Genomic DNA, 27,964 nt, shown 5'->3' with positions numbered 1-27,964 from the left:
TCCAATTCACAATTCAGAAGTACGAACAACTATGTTTCGGGTCTCGTGTAGTGTTGTTTGAAGTAGCCAAAGAGGTTACATCGACTTTTAATGGAATGGTTCGTTCTAACAACTTCATTGTCCGGTACATCTGTACAACAGCCTGGGGGCCAAACGGGGGAAACGACAAGCAAGAAAAAAAAAATCATCAACGCCAAAGGAGGAAAAAGCAAGCAATTCTTTACCGCTGCTCGAAGGCACTATCGGTCACACGCTGGTTCTCGTTCACCTCGGCGGCATCACCAGTGGGCTCGAGGGGGTAGCTAGTGGCCGGGAGAGACTTGAGGTATGCGCGGTGCTGCTCGTGGGCCTGAATGTCATCGGATTAGCACTCTGCAATGCACAGCAGCATGGTAAAATAACATACGAAGGGAAGACCGCAGTAGTTGCAGGTAGCAATCTCGGGCTTGTCGGTGTTGATGAAGATCCGGGGGTGGCCGAGGGGACCGCCGCCGCCGTCACACTCAACAACCCGCTTCTTCGTCCAGCGCACCGGCTGCTTGTGGATGAGCTCAATGGCGGCGTAAGGTTGGGGCTAGCACAGAATATGTCAGTTTCCGGTTGATTCTGTCTCTCGCGCCTTCTGGACTCATCCCAACGTCCTCTCCTGAATCCAATGGCTCGGGATATCACGGACCTGCATCTCCATTATCGTCTGCTCGAAGCGAGGGCCGACCATGGCCTTCTCTCGGGGTTGCTGGCTGGCAGCCCAGGTGGTGGCCCGGTTGGGAGCCTGGAGCTTGCGGGTGCGCTCCGCAATCTCGGGGGTTTCCTGCAGGGGCTTGTCCCATGCGCCCATCGAGTCGACGGGGGTGGCATTGGTGGCCGACACGTTCGGGACGGGCTTGGAGGGGGTCGGGTCGTTGGCGTGCAGGGTGTTCTCGCTGAGACGAGGGACAGTGGTCGAGTAGCTGGCCCGGGCGACGACCCGAGGGGTCCAGGCGGTAGAGAAAGCCGCGACACGGCTGCGGACGCAGTTCATCATGCTGGGCGAGAGTGAGGTCCCAGAGAGGTCGAGAAGAGGTAGGGTGGGGGGTGGTGAGGGCGGAGGATGACAATGGACGAGTCCGGGTCGATTGAAGGGGAGGAGGATTGCAATAGCCTGTGAGGTTTCCACCACCACCACTCAATGGTGAGAGTCTGCGGGCGGGAGCTGGCAGTAGCGGAATTAGCCAATCGGCGCCGCTCCTGCCGCGGATGCGGTGGGATTCTGCCGCCCGCGATTTTCTTGCTTTGCAATCGAGGCGTTTCTGCTGGTCCTCGAGTTGCACCCTTCTTTAGGCGGGTGCGGCTTTGGAATTGTGGATATTTTTCTTTCATCTTCACATCACTTCACGCTCTGATCGACCTCATCGCCGTCATGTCTACCCCCTCGACACCTGGCGCAAAGCCAGAGAAGACCATGTCTTCTCGTCTGCTGACGATGAAGGTATGCGACCTTTTATCTAATTTACTTGCGCACGATGCTAATTTGCACAGTTCATGCAACGCGCCGCGGCTGAAAAGTCCACGCCGCAGTCTTCTGGTGAGACTTCCACTACGCCAATCTCGAAGCGCCAAAGACTTTCGACGGGATCGGTACAAAGCCCGTCGACCCCTCAATCGGATATGGACGCTGTCGCAGCCGCCCTGGCTGCCGAGGAGGAAAAGCGGAAGGAAGCGCTTGCTCGACAAGCCGCGGAGTCGGGTGATACGGAATGGGTGCTGGATTATGGCTTCGACGCACCTGCACCCCAGCCGTTTGTCGTCGCCGACAGCTCCTTGGATGCGGATGATGATGAGATGGTTTACGGTGGTCGACAGGCCTATGGCAACTACAAGCGAAAGAAGAAGAGCGCGGTCAGTGCTAACGGTCTCTATGACATGACGACAGTCGATGCCCACTAACACGCATAGCAGGCCGGAGGAGGTGAAGAGGAATCTGATGAGGATGACGACAGCGAAGCTGACCCTAATGATATGGACGCCATGATTAAGAAAGCAAAGAAGAAAGCTCAGAAGAAGGAAAAGAATAAGCCTCAGCCCGTCAAACTGTCAGCACTGACGAGTATCTCCGGAGGACGCCATGGAGGCGGCGGCGGCGGCGGCGACAAGAAACAGAAGAAACGCAAGCACAAATAAATCTAAACACATGCATTGCGACACAGTGGATCATAAATCATACATGACATGGGCTTTTATCGATATTCTGTGGACCTGGCAATTCTTCCGTGGATACTCACAATTCATGGCGATCTTATGGACGGTTTGGTCAAGGCAGGGGAGAACGACTGTGTCAACAAGCACGCCGTCACCAGAATTCGTCATCCTGCAGCAACCAGCTCGAAACCTTGCCGTTCACGGTCTCATTATCTTGGACATTGTCGTCGTCTGCAGTTCTATAGAACCGCACTCTGCGTGGAGACTCTACAGGTGTACCGCGCCCAGCCTCCCCGCTTCTCCTGCTGCTAGGCTGTCTGCTGTGTGATGAGCTGATCACGATAACATCTCTTCGATTGGGTCCCGTCCAAGTGGATTTGTCCCGATAGGAAGGCAGCGCTGTGGAATGTTTCAGGTTCCGAGAAGCTCGGAGATCTATAATGCTCGATTCGTTGGAGTGGTGGGGTCTCCGCGCTTTATATAGTCCATTAGGCAGTCTTTCAAGAGTCAGGATCCGTGGTGCTTGAAGGCGGCACTCTGGTTGGGTTTTTGGCACAGCCTCTTCGCGGCGTTCGTCTGGGCGAGGACTTTTCTGGATTTCGATATGGAGGTTGGTCTTCGCTCTGGCAGGGTCTGATGCACCTGGTATGTTTAACAAGTCAGACGACGGTTCTTTCTCATCAATGGATAAGTTCCAACCTCGTTCTCGAAGAGATGAGTGACTGGACGAGTCTTCCGCTTCGCGAACTCTGTGGATTATATATCCTGGCGGCAGAAGGATCCTGGTAGCCGTGGGATCTTGTTGACGTCGCAGACTTCGCAGGCGGCCGTTCCTGGACTCCACCCAGCTCTCGTAATCCGGGGTCAAGCCGCAGAGTCCCATATGGTTCGCAGCGAGCAGAGAAGTGAAACACGGCGTTCTGTTCTGGATGCCGTCAGTCTATCGAACCAGACGGCACAGGAACTCTGCTTTAAATCGACTTCTTTCAATATATACATACCTGAAGACAAAAGCCAACGTTCAAGATTCCCTGCAGCATTGATGCCTTAGAGTTCAAGTGGTGATCGGGATATGAGGACGGCGTAGTCCCAGCCTGCCTGCCTAATGTGGAAATCACATGGCAGACCCAGCGTTCAAGCCAGTTCAGGTCATCCCCTTACATGCAGCAAGCGAACTATACCTTAGTAGTATCTTGCAGTTCCCAAGCAGTCAAGTATAACCAATTCGCTGCCAAAGCACAAACCCATGCCCAACAACGCATCCACAAAAGCATCCACAAACTCTAGCACCATACATATAGCAACGCCCAACGCCCCACGCCCCGAAAAGCCATCACACCAAGCAAGACCAACCCAACCAAGCCTGCCCCCAAGTCAAACCATCCACTCCATTAAATCTTCGCCCTGACCCTCTCCCTCTCCCTCTCCCTCTCGACCGTCTCCCACCCCCTCCGGCCCCAAAAATTCACCCCCAGATTCCACACCGCCGCCAGAACCCCCACCGGCGGCAGCACCAAGAGCACCCAAGCCCACCACCGCGGACTGGACGCCTGCACCACCGCCAACGCGCGCCGCACCTCCCCCTCCAACTCCTGTTTGCTGCCATCATTCCACACCACCAAGCCCCTGCGCTCCCCCCTCCACTCCGCGCGCGCCGCCTTGGAGGCAACATCGCCCTGACTGCGGACGCGATTCTCGGCCTCCTCCGCGGAGAGATGCGGGTCGCGGGCGCGGAGCCGCTGCATCTGCACGGCCGGGTCGCGCACGCCCACCACCACCACGGTGCCGCAGATCAGATCCATCCCGCTCTCGAACAGCAGCGGCACGTCCAGGACGACGGCCCAGTGGCCCCGCACGTAGTAGGCCGCGAGCGCCTTGTAGACCTCGCGGCGCACCAGCGGGTGCACGATCTTGTTGAGGATCATGCGGTCGCGTTTGCGGTCCTCGGTTGTGCCGAAGACGCGGCGGCCGAGGGCGAGGCGGTTGAGGGGGCGGGGAGTGCTGTCGCTGGGCGGGTCGGTGGGGGTCGTGGTGGTGTCATTGGGGGAGGCAGAATCTGGCGGCGACGCCGGGAGAAGGAGGTCTGGGGTCGTCGGGCCGAAGTAGTTGACGATGGCCTTGTAGCCTTCCGTGCCCGGTTCGACGACTTTCCGAGCCAGCAGGTCCGTGTCGATGATCGGGAGGGAGTACGGCGGGGAGGAGAGGAGGGAGGAGACGGTCGATTTGCCGGTGGCGATGGAGCCGGTTAGGCCGATTATTAACATGTTTTTTCTTTTTTTGTTTTTTGGTTCTGTAGGGTTTTCGCGGTTCGGTGGGTACGGTGTGGTGATTGCTGTTTGGGTGGGAATGGGTTGAGGTTGGAGGTAGGTAGGCTGCTGGGTAGGAGGTGGTGGTTTCCTTGGAGGCGAGGATTTGTTGTTCCGGGGACGGACTCGCTCGCGCGGGGAAAGCTCCCGGTTCCGCCGCGCTGCCTCGGCTGCTGCACATTGGTGGGGGAGGTTCTACTCTGTAACTTACTGTACTAAAACAGGGGTTCATGCTGCAAGGTTACATATCAGAACCTTGGAATCTGGAAAAAATCTTCTGACAAGGCTGAGAGTATTATAAGAGTGGGTACTTTTCATTCATATGAGAACATTTGACATCATCACATCACCATCACCACACCGCCGCATCAGCCAACGCGGGTCATCGCTCAGCCCAAATACTGGCACTTTCAGCGCGAGCTGAGAAAGAGTCGAATCCCGATTATGGTGTGATAGAAGTACAAAGATGGCATCATCTGGGGTATTATCCTCCTCCATCCATAGATGGAGCGAGGGCCATTGATACAACGGACGGCAGAAATCACCGTGCCATCGCTCTCCCAACCGGGGCTTGATGGCCCATCTCAATGAGACAGGCCGGTCTGTTGCTCAATGTAGTCGACACAGACATGTGTATACTCGGGCTGACCACGGGTCGAGGCATATTGCTTGGCATGATTCTCCTAACAATCACACTATACGTAGTGCCTATGTCTCAGGCAACCCCTTGCTGGGGTCTTGTTTCTGGCCCTTCCATCCGATGTACGGCCATCCTTCAGGCAGAGAGGAATACGGCGGGAGAACATAGCGGCCAGCGCACTCTCCCTCAGTCGGGCAATCCAAATTACACAGCCCGAATACCCTGCAGTAGCATTCTTCAGCCGTCGGGCAGTGGACGGGTCCTTTACCAAAGATCACTGCCTGCATGTTAGCCTCGTGTATACAGCCACAAATGGCAGAAGGTCAACATACTGTGCCAAGAGTACTCCATGATACGTCCGCTGAGATCATCTGGGAGCTTTGTCTCCGTCAACCACTTCCTGAATCGTTCATAGTCCTTCTTGGGCCGTTGTCTGATCTTCCAGCTTGTGACTGCAAACTGCGCGCAGCACGAGACCCCCACTTCTTCCGGAACCTCCTCCCCGGGGAAGAGCTCCTTGAATCCGTTCTTGAAGTACTCTCCGACATGGACGTCATCTCGGTGCGAATCGGTGTACGGGTGAATCTCCGCCGGGCATCCGAGGATCCAGGCACAGCGTAAATTAACATAGCCTTGTTTCTGCAGGTAGGGAAGCTGGAAATTGCGGAGGACCGGCACCCCGTCGTAATAAGGATCGTCATTATGCCATTGGTATCTCTGAGGGTGAATAAAGAGGATCGAATCGGGAAGGTTGTCGTAATTGTCAATGATGTATCTAGAGACGCTCCCATTAGCACCAGCTTCACACCACTCCGATCGCGATTCACAAGACCCACGTTAGATAGACCATGGACTCCCGGCCCTTGTTCAGCTTGACCGTCAACTGCGCCTTTTTGTCGTCCACCACATAGACGCTCTTGTGCCACTCCGGGAAATACTGGTACAGCCATGAAACATCATCAGTCTTCATGCTAGCCACCACCATCTCCCTGTCAAGGATTTTTGAGAGTCGCGCGGCCGATGCAGACGGTGCAGCTTGCCCGGAGCGCGAATCGCGGTATGGTCCGCCTTTCGACACCGCATCGTGGGCCGAGGTATCGATATGTGCATGTTCGGAGCTTTTGGAGAAGAAGAGGAAGTATAGCGCGTAGACGATCAGGATGGTGCACAAGATGGCCTTTTCTTGGCTGCGGCGGCGCGGGCTGGAGACTCCGCTGCCGAAGAACAACATGGTTGCGACCGGCGGCAGCGTAGAGGTGACACGCAGCGAACGGGGTACGAGAGCATATGCTGGGAGCCACTATGGTCGCAAGAAGTAATTGAGTATCCGAATAAGTCACGTTTCAATGCGCAGGAAGCATGGCTGCGCGGAAGGTCGATCGCTGAGCTGTCCGGTCGGTGTGTTGCGGAGCGGGCAACGACTCGGTCAGTGGAGCTCCGGGGCTTAATGGTTTACGGGGATGCGCAGCGGTGAATGAAAGGAGTCTGCGGGTGTAGATAACACGTTAAGAACGAGGGGATACCTTGCAGGGTTGGTGAAGTCAAGGAAGAAGAGTTGGCGACAGCTGGCAGCTTATGTTGCCTGGAAGAGAGGAGGTGGTGTCAAGCCACATGGTGGTTTCACTATTAGAGACATTGTGTTCCCTGGCCGTGGTTAACTCCATCAGCAATGCTGCTTGGCAGTAATCGGTCGAATAATTGCCCGGGTCCGCGCCTGGTTTGGCAGCCAGGCTCGGCTCAGCCCTACTTCCATACACCGGAGTACCAGCACCTCCGTCCCTCTTCGACGTATACGTACGTATACTGTAGCATCCCAGACAAACGGGCATAACGTGTCTTGACCGCTGGAAGTAGTCTGACCATGTGTACTCTACTCATCCTCCTACCACCTCATTCAATAGTCTACATCATCAAGAACCAAGGAATTGTTACCAAAGGGCCATTTCGAGCATCTTCGTACTGCACACTTCATGAATCATCATATACACGTTGCCCTATACACTTATTGTCCTATATACCCACATTTTCTCATACCTCACACAGGTACAACGATTAGCAAGTGCCAATACTGATGAAGTACCACAGGTGCGCCAGCACGCTCGTGATATTCTCCCCCGCGTTTCCAGCAGATGAGTCAACACCCTGGATGATATCAATATCCGACGAGGTCACTGCAGCACCAGTCCCGCTAGTGATCCAGTATTCCGGGCTTGGGTGACTATAACCAAGCAGCCTGGGTGGAAGCCTAGGCACGACGTCGTTGAGGTGAGTAACTCGGAAATTCGAGCCTGAGCCTTTGCTCGTGATATAGTTGGCCAGCGCCGTGTTGCCCACTCGGGGAGCTCCATAGGAATACTGTCCTCTTGTCAGCAACGAAACGTTGTCACCAGCCCTTACTACATGAAGAGGCCCACCAGTTGAACGGAGTATCCCGCATTCCGCAGCACCGTCGCGCCAATGGTCGCCAACGCTCCCCCCAGACTATGCCCCGTGAACACCAGGCTATAGCCGGGGTAAGCGGTTACCGCAGACGCGATCTCCGCCGTCAAGGCGTCCGCCACAGAGCTCCAGGCCTTCCAGAAGCCCTGGTGGACCTGGCAGCCACTGCAGACCGCGCTGGCATCCGTGAAGATGAAGTCCAAATTGGCGATCCAGTTCTCAATCGAGCTGCTTCCGCGGAACGACACCACCAGCTTCTTGTTGGTGGAGTCAACCACGAGGAATCCCGCTGTATCGCCGTAGGCATCGGAACTACACGTGCGCAAATCAGTTAGTCCAATTCTCTTTCGCACCTCCGCGCGCCACATCGATGCAGGCAAGAACATACGCCTCGAACTCGGCCAGACTCTTGGTCGTGGCGGCTGCGAGTAACGGACAAAGTCCGTTCGTGCAAGTCACGCTCGTATTCGGGGAATCGAGGTTGGTCGAACAGTACGCCGCAGCGGAGTACTGCGCGAACAGATCCAGCTGCGTGTAGACAGTGGTCGAGACATCTGTAATTCGGCTTCATTAGCACTTCCTCTCCTTCCACCAACACACTTTCCAATTGATCCCCAGGCAGATTGCTCACCTCGAATATCAACCGGAGCAGCCACAACCAAGGCCGCAAGAGCGGCCACCACCCCACCCAAACGAGTGATATATACCATGCTTGCAGTCTGGGAGTATATATACAGTACCAACTCAGATCAAGTCGATATCCAAAACAAACAGGCAAGGAGCAGCGTCAATGACCTTGTGATATCAGCAAACGCAGACGCTTCACCAACACTGGCACATCCGAAGCACAGAACGAAAAGAAGCCCTCTTATTCCCCTCGCCCCCATGACTCTTTATATCCAGCTAGCAATCCGTGCCAATTCGGCCCCTCCCCCTTTCTTCATGCCGAGGCCAAGAAGCGCAAAAAAAAAAGAAAAAAAAAAAAATAGGAAATAAAGCCTCCATCAGCTCTTCGATCACAACGCCAATGAAGACCCCAGCATTCCGAAGAGAAGAGACAAACTGAGCGGGGTAGAGAAAAAAAAAACAACGGGAAACCCAAGCACATCACGAACACCCTCCATCCCTCCCCAGTGGTTGGTTCCACCTCCCCATCCTAGCTCAAGAGAGAGACAGACGCATGCCGCCGAAAGAAACGAGCACTTGGCCCCGGACACCCCGGAGTCAAAGGGAAAGAAAGGAGGATTCCTGCGCGGACTCCGTTATGTTCTGGAATGCCGGGCTCCACCACCCCCACAACGAAGGATATCCACAGCGGTAAACGTAGAGACCATCAGTCCACTTTCTCCGGGCAACGTCGAGCATCCAATGATTCTTCCTCCAAGAGAAAAATCGCAATGGACTAAAGCTCTACGTGCCAAAGTATAATAGAGTGAACAAGTGGGCGTGCAGAGAGACCCGGGGGCACGCGGATGGTAACTGGATCCGGATGGGATACATAGAGCGAGCAGGACGGAACGAACACCTCGCCGAGAAGAGAGCATCAACCGACGGGAAGTATCGGGAGTGTACACCAGCCCCCAGTACATGGGCAGGGTAGACATAGAACTACAAGGGGTAGCTGGGCAGCTGGAGCGTAAGCGCGCGGGCTGGCACTCACTCGCAAGCAAACAACCAACCCAGGAACACGGCCACCATCATTCGTCCCCAGCACGAGAAATGAGCACGCTCAGGCCGATTGCGAAGCAACCAGTCATCGTTCTCTGGCTGTATGTATAGTACAGTATCCAGTCAGACCTCTCGGTGGTTTCACATGCTTGAATGTGTATCCTTGCACGCCGTCAACCCTGTCTCAGCCCTCGTGAGTAGTGAGTAGTGAGTAGTGAGTAGTGAGTAGTGAGTAGTCCAGGTCAAGGTCCGGAGCGGAGCCTCAGGGAATCTGATCCTTCCGATGGGATGCACCGAACAAACAAAAAGCACAAAAGCACTGCGGTGTATCTGCCTATGTGTCTCAGACGAAGAGTGAAGATCCTTTCCTTCCTCTCAGACACCATAGGCTTGGACTGAGACCTCTTGTTCCGTTTTCCTAGCTAATCCCGGTAGCCAGTAGTTCAGTGTATACCTTGGGATAAACAATCAACCTTCTTTCCTGTTCAACTCTACAGTGCAATGCAAGACACCCCCCCCAACCTCAACATATCACAGTTCAGAGTATACATAAACAAAGTATACAGTACAGTTCCTCAATTTAATCTAATCCCGAACAAGAAATGACATCATAATCTTCACCCCCCCCCCCCCATTTCCAACTCTACCCCATATCTAGAGTACAGCCCCAGCATGCAGCCCCTCCTCATCCCTCGGCATCTCTGTTAAGAGTGCTAAAACTAGGTAGAGCCACTGGGCCTAAAATCATGTGCCGGACACCTAGTCTAACCCACAACCTGTAAATTAAACGGCCTTTCCCGTTGGTTCAGACACGACGCTAGAATAATCACAACTTGCGGGGAAACCCCCAACCTAAAGAACTCCCGTGCAGGATATACTAGACTGACAAAACACCGCACTGCGCACCTGGACTTGCACTTGCCCTTGCACTATAGCTTCTGCGCTAGGCAGACACAGACAACGGGATACCTGCCTGCTTGAGTGCGTTATCCACCCACAGAAGGATTAGAAGATACCAGACCTGGGTTGGATGCTGCTCCTCCTATACACCACTGCGACTGCACAGGAAACTCATACGGAACTGTACTGTATGCACCCCACCGGGGTTCGGATAGACGCGGTCGGTATTTGGTACGATGTAACCCCCGTACTTCCCTCTGCGCACCTGAGCGAAATCGGGGTGGGAATGATTTCCGAGTGGAGTTGCAACGCTGCGCGTACTCGTATACTGGATGTAGTTCCAGGTGCCGGCCGGGTTGGCTGGAGTATCTTCGGAGTTTCATAGGACGTTTAAACTTTTTACCTGATAGTTGACTTCATAGTTGAGCTTGATATAACTTAGTCGTCTATGCCTGGGCGTGCTAATCAGCTGGCTCCGTTCTGTTCCTCTTCCCCACCTTGGCTGGAAAGAGTTCAGGCTAGGGCAGGGGTCAGTCCTCTGGTTTTCATGGGATGCAGCGGACAACGGATTGTCCAGGCACACGCACACACGAGGACATGAACCGAGGTAGCGAAGCTGTCAAAGACAAGGATTTTCGGGGAATCTCCCGAAAGTCAAACCTCCCAGAGGAGAAGAGCTTGGTCGTACGACGATTCAGAGCACTGTCCACCTTAGAACGGAAGTATGTGTAGTTATTGCAGATCCCGTCAACAGGAGAAAGTAGATTCGAAAAACAAAAAAAAAAAAAACAAAAAAGAACCTCAAATTAGAAATCACAATCACAATCGCAATATATTCGCTCCTTTGAAAACGCCATCCAGATGGGGGGAAACATCGTCGTATCTTTATTTTTGCAACAGGAAGAGCGTAGAGAAAGCAAAGAAAAGCAAATCGATCAAGCAAGAAATGAGCCCACGAGGCTAAGCTGCGGGGGAAGGGCAGGAGGGAAGTCTTCGCATCTAGCTGCAGGATTGTCAGTCTCAGCCCATGCAGAACTGCCAACCCTTGCTACGCATCGGAGTTGTTTCCAAACTGGGGAAGAATGTCTCTCTCCACGGACAGCACACTTACCCACTATCCTCATAGATCCCTGAAAGGACAAGGAGCCGGAGGGAGAGGGCCAAAAGGACACACCTTGGTTGTCGAGCCTCGGAAAGAACTCACAATGACCCTCACGCAGCGACCGTGCCATTTTCCCCACCCTCAGGAGTGTAATCCGTCATCCCCTCATCCTGCCCATCACCACTGTCGCCCGCCAGCACCTTAGTCCGGAGCGCGTGGCCCTCCGGCAGCGGTGTGCCTGGCGTCGCGGCCACCACGTTGTCGTTCTCGTCCACAAACTCGAAGTTGTACCGGGACAGCAGGTGCGGGATCGCCGATAGTTGCGGCCCGTACCGCGCAGTGTTGTCGTACAATTCGAACAACGGCACGGCGAGAAGCTTCATGTTCTTCGGGACGGAGAGGACCTCTGCATTGCCGCCTGGTTTTCAGTCGCGGTTCTCTCGATGGAGATGGGCATTGGGCTTGAGGAAGGATAAGGCACTCACTCTTCTTGGGCAGCTGGATGAAATACAGCTTCTTGCACTCCTTGGGTCGAGTCACATGGCCGGGCAGGAATGGGTACATGAACGTCTCGAAGTTGGGCCGCCACCACTGCGCCAGAGTATCGCCGATCTCCCAGTCCTCGTTGACGCCCTCGCCGGAGAACTGCGATCCGACGGGCGCAAGCCGCTCGTTCAGCCGCTTCTTGAACCCTTCGACCTCGTCGTCTTCGAAGGGAAGGTAGTCTCCGGGTCTAACACGGTGCACATGAGTCAGTTTTGCTCGTATAGATACACGAAGTCGGTTCCGGGAACCGTTGATGACATTGTCGTGTCGCAGTCGTGACGGAGGCGTGTCTAGACTCCACGGTCGGACATGATACGTACAGCTTGAAGAAGGCGTTCGCAATTTGCAGCATGAGCACATGCGGATGGTTATGCTCATGACACACAAGAACACCCTCGCAGGTACGTCTCATGCCATATTTCTCGTAGTGTTCTTCGAGGCGTTTCAGGCGGGCCAGGACGGAGGGATCTTCCTCGGGTTGCGTCTCCTTGGTCCCGAACGTATAATTCGAGAGAGGATATAGACGAATGGTTTGTGGTTGCTGAGCGGAGAAGTCTTTGGAAGCGATGGGACTAGGTAGAGAGCAACGTCGTCAGTATTTGTTGGTCCATGCCTTGAGCTGAAGCTCAGCTCGCCCGGGGGGTCTGGAACGTACGGGCGCGAGCTCTGAATCGCCGTCGCTGTTGCGGTCGACATGGTGGGTAGATGCGGCTTTTAGATAAAAAGTCTTTGACTTGTGATCGAGTGCGTCAAGACGATGTAAGTGAGTGACGAGAAAAGGGTCGCGGCGCGTACAAGGATGGTAGGAGGTCGGTTGTTGTTGGTGCTGGTCGCGAGGTGGATCACAGCCCGGCGGAGTTGATGCTCTCTCCGCCGCAGCTCGATCGATCAATCGATTGGCATCGGAGCTGCCCTCCGCGAAAACATTCGACCGCCCCCCGACCGCCCTAACCTCCAAGTTGCAAACAAACCGACTGGGAGTCAACAACATCTAAATTACCTCCAACTGGTTGTTTAGAAAATATCTCAAGTCTTTGTTCAGGGCTCAGTCGAAGGAGTTCAATTATGTATCATATTTCTAATCTACATCCCATGAATTTCAAATCTATCGATCCCCTCATCCTGCGTCCCAAAAGATGTCCTGTACTCATTCCAGAACCACGCCTCAATATCAACAAGGCCAGCAGAAAGTTTCTATCATCATTATAAGTGAAGTAAAGGTTTTAGCAAGTGGATGGATCGAAGATTCAACAGTCGGTGCGATTATAGCTTGGCATCAAAGTCCTCGAACTCGCTAATATCGGTGACAGGGTTCGGACCGGCGCTGACATTCAGACGGGCTTTGTACTCAGGGACGTTGGTGATGTAGGTGACAGCCTCCTGGCCAAATCCATTGACCGTCTGACCAGACTGCCCGTCAAATCTCTTGGGCTGAATACCGATGTGCTTCAGTTCTACTCCAACGCTGTCTGCCAGCGAGTCCAGGGCCTGCTTGGTTTGTTGCTCTGCAAGACCCATGCCATCCAAGACAGTCTTGATGGTGTCCACGATCAAACGCTCATCGCCGCTGGACACGTCGACCTCAGCGAATGCAGCCTCCAACCGGTCCGCATCGACTGCCAACTGCGCTTTCTCCAAGAGCGTGCGCAGGCGCGTCAGAAGCTGGGTCTTCTGCTGCTGGGGCGTGCTCGCGAGAGCGGTAGCTTGTGCCTTGAGATGGATTGACAGCTTGCCACGCGTGGTCGACTGAGGGTTGATAAACTGATTATAGAACTGGATGAGGTCTGACTTGGTCAGAGACCGCACATTGGCAGCATCCGCCTCATTCTGCACAAAATCAAAGTACTCCGATCCAATGTGAGACCAGAAGCGACTAGTCTCTGAGCCTAGGTTCTTGAGCTTTTCCAGTCTTCTGTTGATAAGACTGCGCTTGTGCCTTTCAAAGTCACTATCCGTCATCTCCTCCAATGTCTTCTGGAACATGCTCAAGAAGTTCTCGATACGGTGTTCAAGGTACCCGGCAACGCGCTCACTCTGGATAATGACGCGATATCCGATAGTAGTGGAAGAATAGCGGGCACCGCTCCAGACAACATATCCCAGTTGCTCCTTGCTCCGGAGTTGATCGAATGCAGGCTCATCAGTCATCTGGGCAAACAGCAGCAGCTTGGCCCGCAAGACCGCGTCATTGATGTCTCCAATGTACAGCAAATATTCGATGCCGTTGTTAACGTTGGCTGGGTCTTTGAGCGTCCGCTCATAGATATAGTTGGAGCCAGGGGGAATGATGACATTGCGCCTCACGTACCACTGCGACTCGGGCAATGTACGACTCTTCAAAGTAGATTCCACCAGGTCAGTCATACGAAGTGCATCCTCCTTGTACAGGTTTCCGTGCGCCAACACCTCGATGTGGTTCTGACGGAGAATCTGAGGGAAGAAGCAAGCCACGTCTTCCACTTCAATATGTTGAAGCTCAGATGCATACTGCTCATTAAGCCAGGACCGTTCTGCGGTCAGGTATCGAGTGTAGTCGCTCACTTGGTAATAGGGCTGTTGGTACTCGGCGTTCTTATAGGCTCGGGTCAGGCGCTCCTTGATGATGCTGAAGCGTTCCGGCTTCACAACGAGATCACGCATGCTCGTAAGAACCTTCTCCAAAAGCACGGACATTTTGTCGTTGTATCCACCCACCGAGATGTCCAGGCCAAAGATACTAATACCCAGGGAATAATCGAGGCCTGCCAGCTCAGCATCATAGGCATATTCGTTGAGGGCATCGCGGACCAATTCGCAGTAGAACCTGGCTTTGACCACGTTGGCCGGAGTAGCCCACACCAGAGGGTTTCGAAGTGAGATGTTGAAGGTGCCCTTGGGAACCCAGAATCGATCATCCTTCTTGTACCACAGACGGACGTGGTCGTCATGCCGGATGAGCTTCGGTGTCTTAGCTGGCTCCGAGACTTCTTTCTTCTCTACGGAGAGACGAGTCGGAACAAATTCGTTCTTGTGAGGCAAGTGCAGGTCGGGCAGACGGTTCGCGGAGGTGGTCTCATACGCCTTACGGATGTCGGCCATGAAGTCCTGGGGGATATCCTCCACCTTGTGCTCCGTGCCGTACCACTTCTCCTTCTGATCCCAGTCACCAGGATAATCCTGGGCCACAATGAGCATGCGGAAATTATCGGGCCGAAGGTAGGACAAGGCTTCCTTGATCAAAGCCGGGTCGTACTTCCGGAGAAGCCCGGTGCTCAGCAACCACTCGCGAGGGTGGGGCTTCTGCATCTTGCTGCTCAGGTTGCTGGCAAAGCGACTGGCGGGGGTCTTTTGTTTGAAGCGGAACTCGACCTCGGCCAAGTTCTTCATCTCATCATAGATCCACTGCTGAGGCTCACCTTCCTTGATCATAGCGATATACTCGAAGATGACTCTCGCGACCTCACGGTAGTTTTTCAAGCCCTCAGGGGTCAAGCGGACGTTGATGGTGAAGAAAGCCGCACCAGGGCAGATGGGTAGAGGACCAGCAGACAAGCCATTGGCCCAACCCTTGGCCTTGATGTAAGCCAAGATACTTCCGGGACCCTCGTGGCCGATCAGGTGGCTAATGTAACGGTTGGGCTGGGACTCGTAGTAGTGCTCCTCGTCCATGAAAGGGAAATAGATGTCCAGAGACCGCATGTCCATGACCGGCTTGGCAAAGATCTGCTTTCCTAGATGTTCCGGCGTCCAGGGCTGAACATCGTCCCAGCGATTCTGCGGAAGATCCTTGTTCTGGACGTGCGAGAACAGATCCGAGACCCATTCCTCCATCTCGTCGAGGGACTCCCGGCCCAGCAAAACCAGTTTCATCCGGTTGGCTGAATAATGAGCCTCATAGAACTTGATAAATTCGCTGCGAACCTCGAGGCCGCGTTTCTCCGGGTCCTCCTTCAAGGTCTGCAGGTTTCCAGTCGAGAAGTGGTGGTAGGGATGCGCGGGGTTGGACAGGCTCTTGTTCAGTTGCATCAACCGCCACATATCGCTCTGCAGGTTCTTCTTGTTCTCAGAGTCCACGGCCCTCAACTCGCGGTCCAGCGTTGACTCCAGGAAAAGCGGTTCGACGAAGAACTGAGCGAACCGATCCAGGGCCCCGTGGAGGGGCCCCTTGGCTTGCGTGGCCGAGGGCGAAGTGGGCGCATCGGATTTCTCGTCGCCAGAGTGCGACGTGGCGGCTACCTCAAAGAAGTAGTTGGTCTCCGTGGCAGCCGTGTAGGCGTTGGACATGCCAGAGTTGGATGCCAAATATTGATTGTATGCGTTCTCTAAGGGGTACTGCGGGCGATCAGCCGAGGTTAGTGTCGGACTGGCCGCATGCTGACGGGGGAATCAACCACGTACCTTTTTGGTGCCCATGAACAAGAGATGTTCAACGGCGTGAGCCATACCCGGCATGTCGTCTGCGTCTGAGAAATTACCGACATTGACGTTCACGGCCGCACTGGCTTTGTCGGTGTCCGGGTCGTGGACCAGTAGAGCTTCGAGCTTATTGGGGAGGCGGATGACGCGATAGGAGCGATCATCCAGCTCCGGCTTCAACAGATCCTCCGCAATGCGTTCGACAGTGCCCATCTTGGTAGAACCCATCTTGACCGGGCTAGTGGTGAACGGAGCACGCGAGACGGGTGTGGGAGAGTAAAGGAGAGAGGAACGACGATGAGTCTGTCCACCGGAGGCAAAAGATCGAGCCCAGCGATGCGAGAACAAGCGTGGCGAGGGGTAGGAATGAGGGGCTACCGCCGCAAAGGTGCCTGATCGGGAAAATGAACGATAAATTGGGGTTGATAAAGATCGAGGATGTCCAGTAGGGTTCCACAAGCGGCAGGGTGCAGAGGACCTTGGAGGCATGCAGTGCAAGGAAGGTGGTCCAAAGGAGCAACGGCCGCTAACAGCTACTGTACCGGGTGAGGTATCGTTAAGAATTGGGGGGGGGAGGGTAAAGAGGAAGAGATATGGTAGCGGAAGAGAAGGAATATTTCAGGAAGGGAAATTTAGGGAGAGATGGGAGAAATAGAAAACACGAGCCGGTCCGATTTCAAAGACAGGCCCGTAATTGAGAGAGTCAATGCGCCAGAATGAGAAGATGTCAAGGTAAGTTCGTTGATGAAGTAGTGACAAGAGAAAGAGAGAGAGATTCCCAGTCCCGGGAAAGAAGGGAGTGGCAGTACGACGCATCCATGCTGCAGCGGTGAGGGTAAGACTCAGGCGGTGAGGGCAATGAGAGCGGTGAGGCTTAAATGGGCACGTGTCGCCATTGTTGCCTGCCCTGCAAGTGGTAGTTGCACATTACTTTACTTTTCATCAGCGAGGATTCGAGAATGATCGCCCAATCACTCTTGGCTCAAGCTCCTGTCTTGGTGCAAGTGGATTTGGAAGGTTTCCAATGAGTGCTTCTTGTTCTTCCACGCCATACTTCTGTCTCAAATGAGGGCACTCTGCAACAGCGCCGAGACCATCGCGAAACCCCCGATTCCCCAGCCAAGTGGCACTGGACGCCCTTGCAGCTGACAGCAACATGTCTCGTATTCAGCTTGACTCGAGAAATGGCGTGCTTCTTGTACTCCCACAATTTTCATGGCGCGTAGATGCTACAAGGAATGCCGTTGCAAACACATTGACAACTAGCTAGGTACCTACCTTCAGGGCTGGGCTATATACCGTACTGGCTATAGTAGGCGGAACCACCACTCGGAACACCAGCCGATGCCAGCCCCGGATCTACTCTCCGAACGGAACCTCACCTCCCCAACTGGAGAACTACCCCCCCCTCCCCGATAAGATCTATAAACAACCCCAATTTACCCAAGCTCTTTCATCAACCACTTACCGCATACGTCCGTAAACTAGCTTCAACTACTTTACATCACAGCAGGTACAGCTAAATCAGAAAAGACCACCGCCAAAATGGACGTCTCGCAGGTCCTCACCCAGCTCCCCAACACCATCCACTGCATTGATATGCACACAACCGGCGAGCCCACCCGCATTATTTACGCTGGGTACCCCCCGCTGGCAGGCACGTTGCTGGCCCAACGGGACCAAGCCCGCCAGCAGCACGATCACATCCGCCAGCAACTGATGCTGGAACCGCGGGGCAACCCCGCCATGTACGGGGCGATCATCTGCCCGGCGACGGAGCTGGTGACCACGGGGGAGGCGGACGTGGGCGTGCTCTTCATCCACAACGAGGGCTACTCGACCATGTGCGGGCACGCGACGCTGGCGCTGGGCCGGTTCCTCGTCGACACGCACGACGCCAGCGTCTTCCCGCGGCGCGCCCAGCTCCCCTTCAACGCCACGACCCAAACCATCCAACTGAGGCTGCACGCCCCCTGCGGCGTCGTCAGCATCACCGTTCCCACCAACGCCGAGGGCACGCGGTCCGACCCCACGCGCCCCGTCTCCTTCCTGTCCACGCCCGCCTACGCCACGGCCCTGCAACTGACCATCCCCATCCCCGCCGCGGCGCGGTGGCCCGAACTACCGGCCCAGCGGGACTCCATCACGCTGGACATCAGCTACGGCGGCGCCTTCTACGCGATCGTCGACGCCGCGGAACTGGGCTTCGGCGGCGGCCTGTCGACCGTCGACCTCGACGCGACCACCCGCTGCATGCAGCAGCTGAAGCCGTACCTCGAACGCTGCCCGGAGATCATCGCCGCCGTCACGCACCCGGAGGACCCGCGGCTCTCCTTCCTTTACTCCGTCATGGTCGTCGACGCGACCATCGGGACGCAGCCGCGCGACGTCGCGGGCGCCGAGACCGGCCTGTGCTACTTCGCGGACAACCAGATCGACCGGTCGCCGACGGGGTCGTGCGTGACGGCGCGCATGGCCCTGGCCCACGCCAAGGGCCGCCGGGCCGTTGGCCAGCGCTGGGCGTACAACTCGCTCGTGTCGAATCACTTCCAGACGGACGAGTTCCGCGCGGAGATCGTCGAGGAGCTCGCGCCGTCAGCATCTGCTGGTGGACGACCATCCGTGGTTGTCCAGGTCGAGGGTCGAGCCTTCTACACCGGTGCCGCCTCGTTCATGGTGGAAGCAGAGGACCAGACGTCCCGGAATGGATTTACGATGGAAGGAGTAGCTGCGGCGCCGTTGCCATTGCCATCATCGTCATCATCATCATCATCATTATCCTCTGCATAAGCCATACGCTATTGATTATCAACCTCATTGAATAACATCTTCCATTAACCAAGCCCAACCAGACCCAAGCATTACTCTCCCCACCCCTCCTATCCCCAGTAATCCGCAAAGGGAAACCCTAACACCCAGCCGCACAAACCGTCAAAACCTCATTACTCCCCGCCTGACAAGTCTTAACCTGACTACCACCGGGGTTGACCCCATTCGGCCAACAGATCTTGGGGCAGGCGGTATCGCTGGGCTTGACACTCAGCACCGAGCCGGCGAAGGCATCCCCGAAGACGCTGGACAGGTCGTACCAGGCCTTGGCGCCGTCGAGGGTGTAGGCGTAGTTCAGCTGGGGGCTGCCGTCGTACAGGCCGTCGGGGGTCTTGGTGATCTTGAGGGAGACGCCGCCGGAGGCCGGGTCGTAGTGGAGGGCCTCGGTGTAGCTGGCGCCCGGTTGGATGGTCTGGCGGGGGCCGACGGAGCCGCCGACGGACCAGAGGTAGATTGGGTTGTTGCAGTTGTTGATGACGACCGCGTTACCGGCGGCGGCGGCGAGGGTGGGGAGGAGGAGGGGAAGGAGGAGGAGGAGGGCGGATGGGGCTGTGGTGAGGGTGGTGGTGAGGTGCATTTTAGGTGGTGGATGGACTTAATTGATACGATACACGTGGATAAAATGGCTTGGTGGTCTTGTGTGATGCTGGATGATGCTGAAACCTTGGAAGACTTCAGTGAGCATCGGGGTGATATATATACCTCTTTCATAGGGGTCCTGATACCCAGAAACGACATTTGCGTCCACACAAACATTCAGCATCCAGCATCCCAGACCAGGCCCTCAAGCAATTACCTAAAATGTCTCACTTCAAGCCTACCTCACTAGGTACCGTACAGCGCACTCTCACAGTTCACATCCCAATACCGAATGGACGCCTGAACCCATACTCCCCTAGTATACTCACATGCACGTGAGAGACATCAACCACCCCACCAAGCCGCTTCTCCCAGATTCTCCCCTCACGAGACAAGACCAAAGAAACCCATCAGTTATACCTAGTACTCGTCATGATACACGGAGAAAGAGAGAAAAGCCACAGCCACACCCGCAACCCACACCAACCTAAACTAAACCCCGCACCTTGCAAACTCCATCGTTTATCACGGATGGGGGATCTACAGTAAGAAATGTCTTACTTTACCCCACACCTCTGCAAGTACGTCACCAAGTAGAAGTAAGTCAACCCTATGGATGTCAGTCAGCCCCCACACACGCACACCTCCCAAAAACAAGAGCGGGATTCTGAGTCAAAATCACATGCTACTGTACACAAGACAAACGAACAAGCAAAGTCACTTTGGTAACAATAAAAGAACCTGCAGGTAACTTCGAGGTCAGAATTTACTTGGTTGGGTTTCACTTTCCTTTTTTTTTTTTTTTTTTTTTTTTGAGCAGGGTCTTCCAGGGTCTTCTAGGAGGACAACCAAAGAAAGGGAGAACATGGTCGGAGACTTGGAGACTCGGAGAATTGGACGGCGTCTCTTGGCTCGTATTCTTTCTTCAGATGCTTTTGCATGCAGGCGAGAGGATGCTGTCTAGGAGAAATGAGTAGATCCTTGACCTATGGCTTGCAGGATCCGTGGTGGGAATCTGGGGTAGACAATAACCACAGCAGTCACAGTGTAGGTATAACCACAACCACTGAGCAGGGACGGTTCGGTTACTGGATTTGATTCTAAGGTCTTAACTCTATCTTCAGCAGCAGCAACAGCAGTGACAGCACGTGTAGGTAGTCCCACGTGTCTTAGCCGCAATGCAACGCCAGGATCGAGCCCAGGTTAATGCCCCGGGCTTCAGAATGCAGGTGGTGGTGGGTGGTGTGACTCTTAGAAAGCCCTGGAAAGGAACATGCAACGACAAGACATCCATCACACCACCCCTCCAAAAGAGAGTATGCTTAGCCGATGGTCCCCTTCCTACGCCCCTTACCCCTAACAGTCCGAGAAACTGGGGAACTGAGAATTTATGCATTTCATGCATGGATTTAGTACAAGCGATCCCACTAATCCCCCACCCCTCCCCTCAACCCTATAACCAATTTCTAGATCTAACGTCCTCAGCTTCCACCCGATCCACGTTGGCCCTCCTCAGTAGCAGGCCCCTTGGTAGGCGACCGTCTCTTGGGCTTCTCGTCCTCGGTTCCCTCGCTATCCGCCACGTCCGCACGCTCCGAGATCCACTGGTACACCTCCTCCTTGTGCTGCATGAGCATCTCGCTCAGCCCCGCCTTGGGCGACTGCACGAGCTTGCCGTAGCGTTTGGAGGGCTTGCGCTGGAGACTCGTCCACACCCCATGCGTGTGCGAGACGAATACGAGCGAGTTCTTCACCAGGCTGGCTGTCAGCTCCGAGCAGAAAATAAAATGTTTATCCAAACTTACGTCTCTGTACCACCGCGAGAGCCAGACTTGGGTATGGGAAGCCACCGCACGGACAGGGTTCTCGGCCACAAAGGAGACCACGCCGTTGACACGTTTATACAATGTCTCTGTCTCGGCGTTAGCCATGTCTCACATTCAAGCAGACCCTCATTCCTCTTACCTCGGTTGATCAATAGGTTGGCAACGCCGTAGAAAGCGTTGCCAATGCCAATGAAAAAGATCTCGGTCGCTTCGTTTGGTCTAGGAAACTTGTCAGTCAAAGGTCTACCGCTTCGCGCTCACGGGGTGAAGGCATACTCGATATAGTTATCCCAGAGATAGCCAGCCAGCTCCTCCGTGGCGGTAGGTCGATTCTCGTCTTCATCTTCGTACTTTCCGGAAGACTGTCGAGAAGTCAGTATTTATGAGGAGGGCTGAGAGAACTCGAAACTGACCGGATCAATAGTCACATGTTTCGGGATGTTGACGTCGATGACCGCATAGCCTTTCTCCACGGCCCATCCAACATAGTCCTTCAATAATACATCAGCCTGGTGTTTGTCAGCAGCTGACGGAAACACTTCACCGTCTCGACGTACCAGCCAGCAGTTGTGAGCCTCTAAGTTGTTGGTAACGGGATGAGGCAGACTCATGATCTCAGGCCTGCTCATTGTCAGCAGAAGATCCCCCACGTTGCTAGCGAATACTCACGGGTCATGAAAGAAAACAAGAAGAGGTTTAGCCTGGTGGTAGTTCGGACTTGTAACCGGTCAGCAGGATCGTATCTCATCGAGCGATCAATTTACCTCGCAAGAACTTGGTTCTCAAATGACTTCGAAATGGCAGTACGGTAGATGTAAAGGGATGTCAGCTTGTAGTTGTCATACAGCTGCTTCGACTGATAAGCACGGATGACATCTGCAGACTTGTTAGCCGCCGATTGAGTAATCCGTGAAATCCTCTTACCGTGGAGTCGATCAGTGAAGTGCCCCTCCTGTTTTGGGGCCTTCGGATACATGCAGCTCCAATAGGCCGACTGAATCATCATCACGCGTCTCACAGTCGTTGTTGCAGCTTCAGACGGTGTGGTGGAATGCAGACGGTCCGGAGGGTCACCCATCAAAGTCTTCGTAACGGCAAGAGCAGATTTCGAAATCGACCGGAAATTGTAGCCACCCTAAGATTCCGTCTTAGCCCTGGTGCTTCTATGTATTTGCTGAGGGATGATCAAACCTCCAGACAGACAGCAACCTTGCCGTTGGCAAGCGTCATAAGCATGTGCGTCATATGAGCATAGCAAGCTGGTGTCACAAAACAACCTCCAAGCTCATCGCCTGCGGCAGCGTCGAATCCAGAAGCAACTATATCTGTCAGTCTCGGAGACTTGAGCCGCTAGAGCAAAGATCGACTTACTGATGACAAGGTCGGGGTTGAACTCCTGGGCAATTGGCATGACCACTTGTTGGAAAGCGTACATGTAGTCACCATCGCCCATTCCCTGGCTTGGCCACGGAATATTCACATTGCTTGTTCAATGTCAGTCGTCGCCGTAAGGTAAAGAAGCAGGAATGCCATACCGTCCCACACCGGCGCCACCACCGCAGTGGTCCCAGTCTCCTTCGTCGCCTCCGGGATAAAACTTGCCCTCTTGAAAGACATGAAGCGAGATGTAGAGAACGTTTGGGTCATCATAGAATGCTTTCTGAATGCCGTTTCCTGCAAGGTATATAAGCAAATGCAACCCAACTCAAGTGAGGAATCAGGGCTTAATCAAGTACCGTGATGGACGTCCCTTCAGCATGTTAATAAGATGTAAAGTACAAGTGAATGGCTAGGCTCACCAATCGAGAATCAAGATCTTCCTACAGCTCTCGCCCAGCTGCTGCTGACAGACACGCGCTGCAACCGAGACGTTATTGAACAGACAGAATCCCATAGTCTTGTCATGCTCGGCGTGGTGGCCAGGGGGGCGGATAACAGCAATAGCATTCTTCACTTTGCGGGTAGCAACGGCCAAGCACGTCTCAATGGCCCCTCCCACAGACAGGATTGAAGACGCAAAGGTGAGTTTATTGAAATAAATGGAATCACGTGTATGTTCCAACGCAATGAGTTCATCATCCGTCATATCTGACACAACCAGTTAGGAGACTTTCGCGCTGTTACTGCGAGTAAAGGGGGGCGATATCATTACCTTGAGTGCTTTCTACAAAGGCGTAGTGATCAGGCGTGTGGACCAGGGAAATCTCCTCCTCGGTAGCATTGCGAGCATTGATCCTTCTCAGAGGCCGGGATACGAGAGGTCGACTTGACTCGGGATCATCAACGAGTCCAGCTCGGCACAGCTCTTTGTATATGTAGTAGATGCGTCTTGGATCCTCCGGGTGAACGTCTGCAGTGGGCCGCACTTCGCAGTGATAGCGCATTTGCACATCATAGCATAAACCTGAGGGGAGTGAAGCGAGCGGGAGGCCAGTTCGAGCGACTGCATCTCCATCGGACCAGTCAGAGTTCTCTTCAACAAGACTATCATCTTTCTCGTCGTCGCCAATCACATCACCGGAGTCTACAGACTTTGGTAGGCTCTTAGGAGGAAAGATGCCGCCGCCATTCTCCGGCTTCGAAGAGGCAGAGAGAGGCTGTGAGTTGAGTGGATGACGCGACAAAGGCAGCTTGAAAGTCTGACCCAGTAGCGGAGATGTAATCGATGGCTGAGAGGGCCCATCGAATTGGGCTGGCGCACCTGGGTTGCCCGCCTCTCCCATGACGGTGTCTTCGTCGCCCTCCAGTGCCATCGTGGTGAACCTGGAGCAATTTCTCTGACTTCCGCTTTGACCGAATTCTAGTTGGGCCAAATCAACACTTCATGGTCAAGCCAAGGTCGAAAAGGGAGGGTCTACAGATGCCCCTGGGAAAGATTAAGTGAGGTTAAAAAGGGTTAGGCCAAAATGAGGATGCAGCTTCGAAAGAGACGATCTAGCTGAGAACGATCGTCGGGCTTGTTGAGGACCAAGGCAGAAGAGTGGGAGATTTGCTTGATATCTTGGGAGTGTGGCAGGATCACAAGTAACAAGGGCACTTTAGATCACTTGTACTAAAGCCCGGGACCACAGGAGGGACCCACGAAATCGAACGACTAATGAGGCACCACTGGCGTCGTATGAGCAACGACAGGTATATGATGAAGACCAGTGTTCAAGCCAAGACTCTCCTCTGAGGTTATAATCGTGGCTGTTTGGTACAGGAAAGCACCCACCGAAGCACACCAGCGGAGGCGTTCTGGACTAAGAATCTCGAATCAATTGTAGAGCTCGAAATTCCGCAGTTTAGCTGCGCTCCACGTGACCTCCGCCCTCCAAATCCCAAAATCTGGCCACTTCTTCACAGATCCTCGGACTGGTACGGAAATGCGATCGTGAACTGAAAATATTCTTGTAATGAGTGAGATTGTGACTGACTAGCATGATTGTTGAATAAGAACGAAAGTCAAGCACGGTCAACTGCTACTATCACTGTTGCGCTGCTCCGAGATTTTGCCGCGGTTTAGCGGAAGGCAACTTATCCTTCGGCGATAACGAACTTGCTGCCCGCTAGACAACAAGTTTCAACAAGTAATAGTCTGCCCATTTGCCAAAGAAAGCTTAATCGGATTTGTAGCGCCATCCCCACCGTGTATCCGACAGTCGATTCTTTGCTGCAATTAGACTCAATGTCGGAGAATAACTGCACATCTTAGGAGTGAAATCCATCTACAATGAGAAGCCGCAGGGCCGCCAGATTTACGGAGAGGGAGAGAGAATTGAACAAATATGAACAGTGTGTCATTTCATTAATAGTACGTCATCACATGCTTTTACTAAAGCGGGTTTCCATGAGAGCAAGCCGAAGCTAGGCAATTGAAGCCGCGCACTCAAAGCAGGCTCTTGAGGTCCTTCCGTCCTGATTCCTACTGGCTGTCGACCTTGGCGATGTAGGCTGCACGCACGGGTTAGATAACTGCTCAACATTGCTTGACAAAAATCTTCAAACTTACCAATGAGGTCAACAACACGGCGGGAGTAACCCCACTCGTTGTCGTACCAGGAGACGAGCTTGACGAAGTTGGGGTTGAGGGCGATACCGGCCTTGGCATCGAAGATGGAGGAGTGGCTGTCACCGTTCAGGTCGGAGGAGACAATGTCGTCCTCGGTGTAGCCAAGAACACCTATGGGATGGTCAGCAAGAAATTCAGCCGTAAACCACCAACAGAGCACTTACCCTTGAGCTCGCCCTCGGAGGCAGCCTTGAGGGTCTGCTTGATCTCGTCGTAGGTGGCAGACTTCTCGAGACGGCAGGTCAAGTCGACAACGGAAACGTTGGCGGTGGGGACACGCATGGCCATACCGGTGAGCTTGCCGTTGAGGGAAGGAATGACCTTGCCGACAGCCTTAGCAGCACCAGTGGAAGAGGGGATGATGTTCTGGGCAGCGGTACGGCCACCTCTCCAGTCCTTGCTGGAGGGGGCATCGACAACCTTCTGGGTGGCAGTGTAGGAGTGGACGGTGGTCATGAGACCCTCAACGATACCGAACTTGTCGTTGATGACCTTGGCGAGGGGAGCAAGGCAGTTGGTGGTGCAAGAGGCGTTGGAGAGAACGTTGATGTCCTTCTTGTACTCGGTGTTGTTGACACCCATGACGAACATGGGGGCATCGGCAGAAGGAGCAGAGATGATGACCTTCTTGGCACCACCCTTCAAGTGAGCAGAGGCCTTCTCCTGGGTGGTGAAGACACCGGTGGACTCGACAACGTAGTCGGCACCCTCCTGACCCCAGGGGATGGCAGCGGGGTCACGCTCAGCGAAGAAGCGGATCTTCTTGCCGTTGACAACGAGGCCCTGCTCGTAGGTCTCGATGGTACCGTTGAACTTGCCGTGGGTGCTGTCGTACTTGAGCATGTAGGCCTACATAATGAGCATCAAGCTCGGTCAGCCAGTGGCTCTTTGCTGCTGGTAGAAGATATTGGCAACCACATACAGCATAGTGGGTCTCAATGAAAGGGTCGTTGACGGCAACAACCTCGACATCACCAGAGTTGATGCTGTAGACAAGCTGTTAGTACCAATTGGTTGCCGAAACGTCTGGATCCATTATTGGAGCCGCAGTGATAGCACTCACGCGTTACGGAAGACCTAAAGGAGGGGTTGTTAGAATGGGTCTCATTCGCAGCAAGAGTCAAGACCACTCACAATACGTCCAATACGACCGAAGCCGTTGATACCGACCTAGAATTGATTAGGTGAGTAACAGCGCGATGAATACCGAGCTCAGTGCCTTCACTAGGCGTACCTTGGGAGCCATTGTGTAGATGTGTCTGTTTGGCGGGGTAGCTGGTTAGTGAGGCGCTTGGAGACGGAACGGTAGCTTGGCGGGAGGGAGGGGGAGGTATACTAGGTACACAGATGGGAAGAACAGGAAAAGAATGGATGCAGTGGGGAAGGAACTTACTATTTGGATGAAGTTACTTGGGGAGAAAGATGGGAGAGAAGATGATGATGGAGGGAGAAAGAGAGAGAGCAAGAGAAAGGAAAGAAAAGTTTCCCAACAGGCGGGGGAGGGGAAGGTAGAAAAAGGATAGCGGGACAGACAATCGACTGACGCAACGACCCGGTCACTACACCGAACAGACAGACGGGGCAAAGGCTGCGGCAAGCTCTGCCACGCTGCCACCAGAATGGACCAGATTGGGGAGAATTACCAGAAACACCCAGAAGGACGCCAAGCTGGTCAGCGTGGGATTTGCCCTATTGATTGTCCCGACATGGGCCGCTCCCCAGTTCCCCCATAGCCTTTTCCGGTTTCATACACCGGGCAAAGCAGGAGATTCACGATATCTGGGCCTCCCAGACTTCCCACCTTACCCCTCGGCAGCTGCCGTCTGGGCCAATGAGCGAGCTATAAAGCTATCACGCCGGGTACTCACTCCAAATCTCGAGAATCTTTTACTAGCATCGTCGGAATTGCTGCTTGCTCCTCTTTTCGTGATGCTTGAGAGCCTAGGTAAAGACAGGTCATTCTCGCGCATCTACGGGACTGGAATTAGCCGAGGTGATGCATTGAGTGCAGTGGTGTTATGATCCATGTTGTGTTAGGGTAGAAGAGGAGAGACACCGAAGGAATGATGTAACAACATGCCACCACTCCCTGACACTACTATACTTTCATTCCCCAATTCAGTCAGTCACATTGGAGTATCCGTACAACTGAGCAACTCAGACAACCCACCACCATCAGCCCCAATAACCCCAATAACCCCAACTGAAAGGAGATACCGGGTGCCCGCAATCGGTCCATCCATGATCTTACTAAGATTTGCCGCATCCAGCTTTGGCCCGTCTTGATTTGCTCGGTTCGGGCTTATGATGATCCTCCTTCTCCCCCTCTTGGCAATCGTGCCCCTCCATCTCTTTTTATCCGCCCTGGCTGGACCATTGCTTGGAACGCTGAAAGCGGGTCTGGGGAGAGCTTCAACTGGACTTTAACACCGAAGGTGCCTGAAAAGATTCACCGGCGACCATGTCAACCTTCACGCGCTGGGTCCCAAGTTGAATTTTTCATTC

General features: G+C 54.1%; 12 protein-coding genes across 12 annotated transcripts; 2 read left to right on the top strand and 10 right to left on the bottom strand.

Moving 5' to 3' along the window:
* Window positions 1-24: 24 nt before the first annotated feature.
* Window positions 25-1,131, bottom strand: BO82DRAFT_354551 (zinc-finger domain-containing protein). The gene is made up of 3 exons (XM_025635230.1): window positions 677-1,131; window positions 407-574; window positions 25-349 (listed from the first exon to the last, which is right to left on the bottom strand). Exons 1-3 carry the CDS (start codon window positions 1,019-1,021, stop codon window positions 221-223), a joined length of 642 nt encoding a protein of 213 aa, XP_025491714.1. The 5' UTR covers window positions 1,022-1,131; the 3' UTR covers window positions 25-220.
* A 183-nt stretch (window positions 1,132-1,314) lies between these two features.
* On the top strand, window positions 1,315-2,032 carry BO82DRAFT_354550 (uncharacterized protein). The gene is made up of 2 exons (XM_025635229.1): window positions 1,315-1,468; window positions 1,519-2,032. Exons 1-2 carry the CDS (start codon window positions 1,400-1,402, stop codon window positions 1,924-1,926), a joined length of 477 nt encoding a protein of 158 aa, XP_025491713.1. The 5' UTR covers window positions 1,315-1,399; the 3' UTR covers window positions 1,927-2,032.
* Window positions 2,033-2,117: 85 nt separating this feature from the next.
* Window positions 2,118-3,393, bottom strand: BO82DRAFT_81038 (uncharacterized protein). Its single transcript, XM_025641572.1, has 2 exons — window positions 3,180-3,393; window positions 2,118-3,103 (listed from the first exon to the last, which is right to left on the bottom strand). Exons 1-2 carry the CDS (start codon window positions 3,216-3,218, stop codon window positions 2,330-2,332), a joined length of 813 nt encoding a protein of 270 aa, XP_025491712.1. The 5' UTR covers window positions 3,219-3,393; the 3' UTR covers window positions 2,118-2,329.
* Window positions 3,394-3,602: 209 nt separating this feature from the next.
* BO82DRAFT_253984 (putative dephospho-CoA kinase) lies at window positions 3,603-4,442 on the bottom strand (the record flags this gene model as incomplete). The annotated part of the gene is made up of 1 exon (XM_025630895.1): window positions 3,603-4,442. A coding segment is annotated over one exon (840 nt), but the record flags the coding sequence as incomplete, so codon positions are not given.
* Window positions 4,443-4,781: 339 nt separating this feature from the next.
* Window positions 4,782-6,726, bottom strand: BO82DRAFT_310580 (DUF3431 domain-containing protein). The gene is made up of 3 exons (XM_025632379.1): window positions 5,961-6,726; window positions 5,457-5,899; window positions 4,782-5,401 (listed from the first exon to the last, which is right to left on the bottom strand). The coding sequence occupies exons 1-3, from the start codon at window positions 6,353-6,355 to the stop codon at window positions 5,193-5,195; spliced, it is 1,047 nt and encodes a 348-aa protein (XP_025491710.1). The 5' UTR covers window positions 6,356-6,726; the 3' UTR covers window positions 4,782-5,192.
* A 411-nt stretch (window positions 6,727-7,137) lies between these two features.
* Window positions 7,138-8,549, bottom strand: BO82DRAFT_81011 (lipase family protein). Its single transcript, XM_025641571.1, has 4 exons — window positions 8,195-8,549; window positions 7,952-8,117; window positions 7,539-7,875; window positions 7,138-7,479 (listed from the first exon to the last, which is right to left on the bottom strand). The coding sequence occupies exons 1-4, from the start codon at window positions 8,271-8,273 to the stop codon at window positions 7,177-7,179; spliced, it is 885 nt and encodes a 294-aa protein (XP_025491709.1). The 5' UTR covers window positions 8,274-8,549; the 3' UTR covers window positions 7,138-7,176.
* Window positions 8,550-11,304: 2,755 nt separating this feature from the next.
* BO82DRAFT_80960 (cleavage and polyadenylation specificity factor subunit 5) lies at window positions 11,305-12,629 on the bottom strand. The gene is made up of 4 exons (XM_025641570.1): window positions 12,435-12,629; window positions 12,100-12,351; window positions 11,719-11,966; window positions 11,305-11,639 (listed from the first exon to the last, which is right to left on the bottom strand). Exons 1-4 carry the CDS (start codon window positions 12,473-12,475, stop codon window positions 11,344-11,346), a joined length of 837 nt encoding a protein of 278 aa, XP_025491708.1. The 5' UTR covers window positions 12,476-12,629; the 3' UTR covers window positions 11,305-11,343.
* Window positions 12,630-12,823: 194 nt separating this feature from the next.
* BO82DRAFT_335818 (a-pheromone processing metallopeptidase Ste23) lies at window positions 12,824-16,896 on the bottom strand. Its single transcript, XM_025633314.1, has 2 exons — window positions 16,157-16,896; window positions 12,824-16,090 (listed from the first exon to the last, which is right to left on the bottom strand). The coding sequence occupies exons 1-2, from the start codon at window positions 16,661-16,663 to the stop codon at window positions 13,043-13,045; spliced, it is 3,555 nt and encodes a 1,184-aa protein (XP_025491707.1). The 5' UTR covers window positions 16,664-16,896; the 3' UTR covers window positions 12,824-13,042.
* A 697-nt stretch (window positions 16,897-17,593) lies between these two features.
* BO82DRAFT_392263 (putative proline racemase) lies at window positions 17,594-18,964 on the top strand (the record flags this gene model as incomplete). Its single annotated transcript, XM_025638607.1, has 1 exon — window positions 17,594-18,964. The coding sequence occupies exon 1, from the start codon at window positions 17,720-17,722 to the stop codon at window positions 18,962-18,964; it is 1,245 nt and encodes a 414-aa protein (XP_025491706.1). The 5' UTR covers window positions 17,594-17,719.
* BO82DRAFT_354540 (putative BYS1 domain protein) lies at window positions 18,934-19,623 on the bottom strand. Its single transcript, XM_025635228.1, has one exon. It carries the CDS (start codon window positions 19,578-19,580, stop codon window positions 19,083-19,085), a length of 498 nt encoding a protein of 165 aa, XP_025491705.1. The 5' UTR covers window positions 19,581-19,623; the 3' UTR covers window positions 18,934-19,082.
* A 1,440-nt stretch (window positions 19,624-21,063) lies between these two features.
* Window positions 21,064-24,161, bottom strand: hdaA (histone deacetylase hdaA; the record flags this gene model as incomplete). Its single annotated transcript, XM_025631433.1, has 15 exons — window positions 21,064-21,330; window positions 21,388-21,494; window positions 21,548-21,627; window positions 21,685-21,770; window positions 21,822-21,917; window positions 21,966-22,029; window positions 22,078-22,125; window positions 22,173-22,284; window positions 22,333-22,543; window positions 22,600-22,727; window positions 22,780-22,892; window positions 22,944-23,082; window positions 23,145-23,158; window positions 23,208-23,496; window positions 23,561-24,161. 15 exons carry the CDS (start codon window positions 24,159-24,161, stop codon window positions 21,064-21,066), a joined length of 2,355 nt encoding a protein of 784 aa, XP_025491704.1.
* Window positions 24,162-25,312: 1,151 nt separating this feature from the next.
* On the bottom strand, window positions 25,313-26,705 carry gpdA (glyceraldehyde 3-phosphate dehydrogenase GpdA; the record flags this gene model as incomplete). Its single annotated transcript, XM_025639315.1, has 7 exons — window positions 25,313-25,341; window positions 25,400-25,570; window positions 25,624-26,308; window positions 26,382-26,445; window positions 26,523-26,536; window positions 26,594-26,629; window positions 26,694-26,705. The coding sequence occupies 7 exons, from the start codon at window positions 26,703-26,705 to the stop codon at window positions 25,313-25,315; spliced, it is 1,011 nt and encodes a 336-aa protein (XP_025491703.1).
* Between the last annotated feature and the right edge of the window lie 1,259 nt (window positions 26,706-27,964).

This window comes from Aspergillus uvarum, assembly GCF_003184745.1.
Source record: "Aspergillus uvarum CBS 121591 unplaced genomic scaffold BO82scaffold_28, whole genome shotgun sequence".
NCBI classification, from domain to species: domain Eukaryota; kingdom Fungi; phylum Ascomycota; class Eurotiomycetes; order Eurotiales; family Aspergillaceae; genus Aspergillus; species Aspergillus uvarum.
Note: the sequence above shows the minus strand (reverse complement) of the source record. Positions and strands in the feature narration are given on the sequence as shown.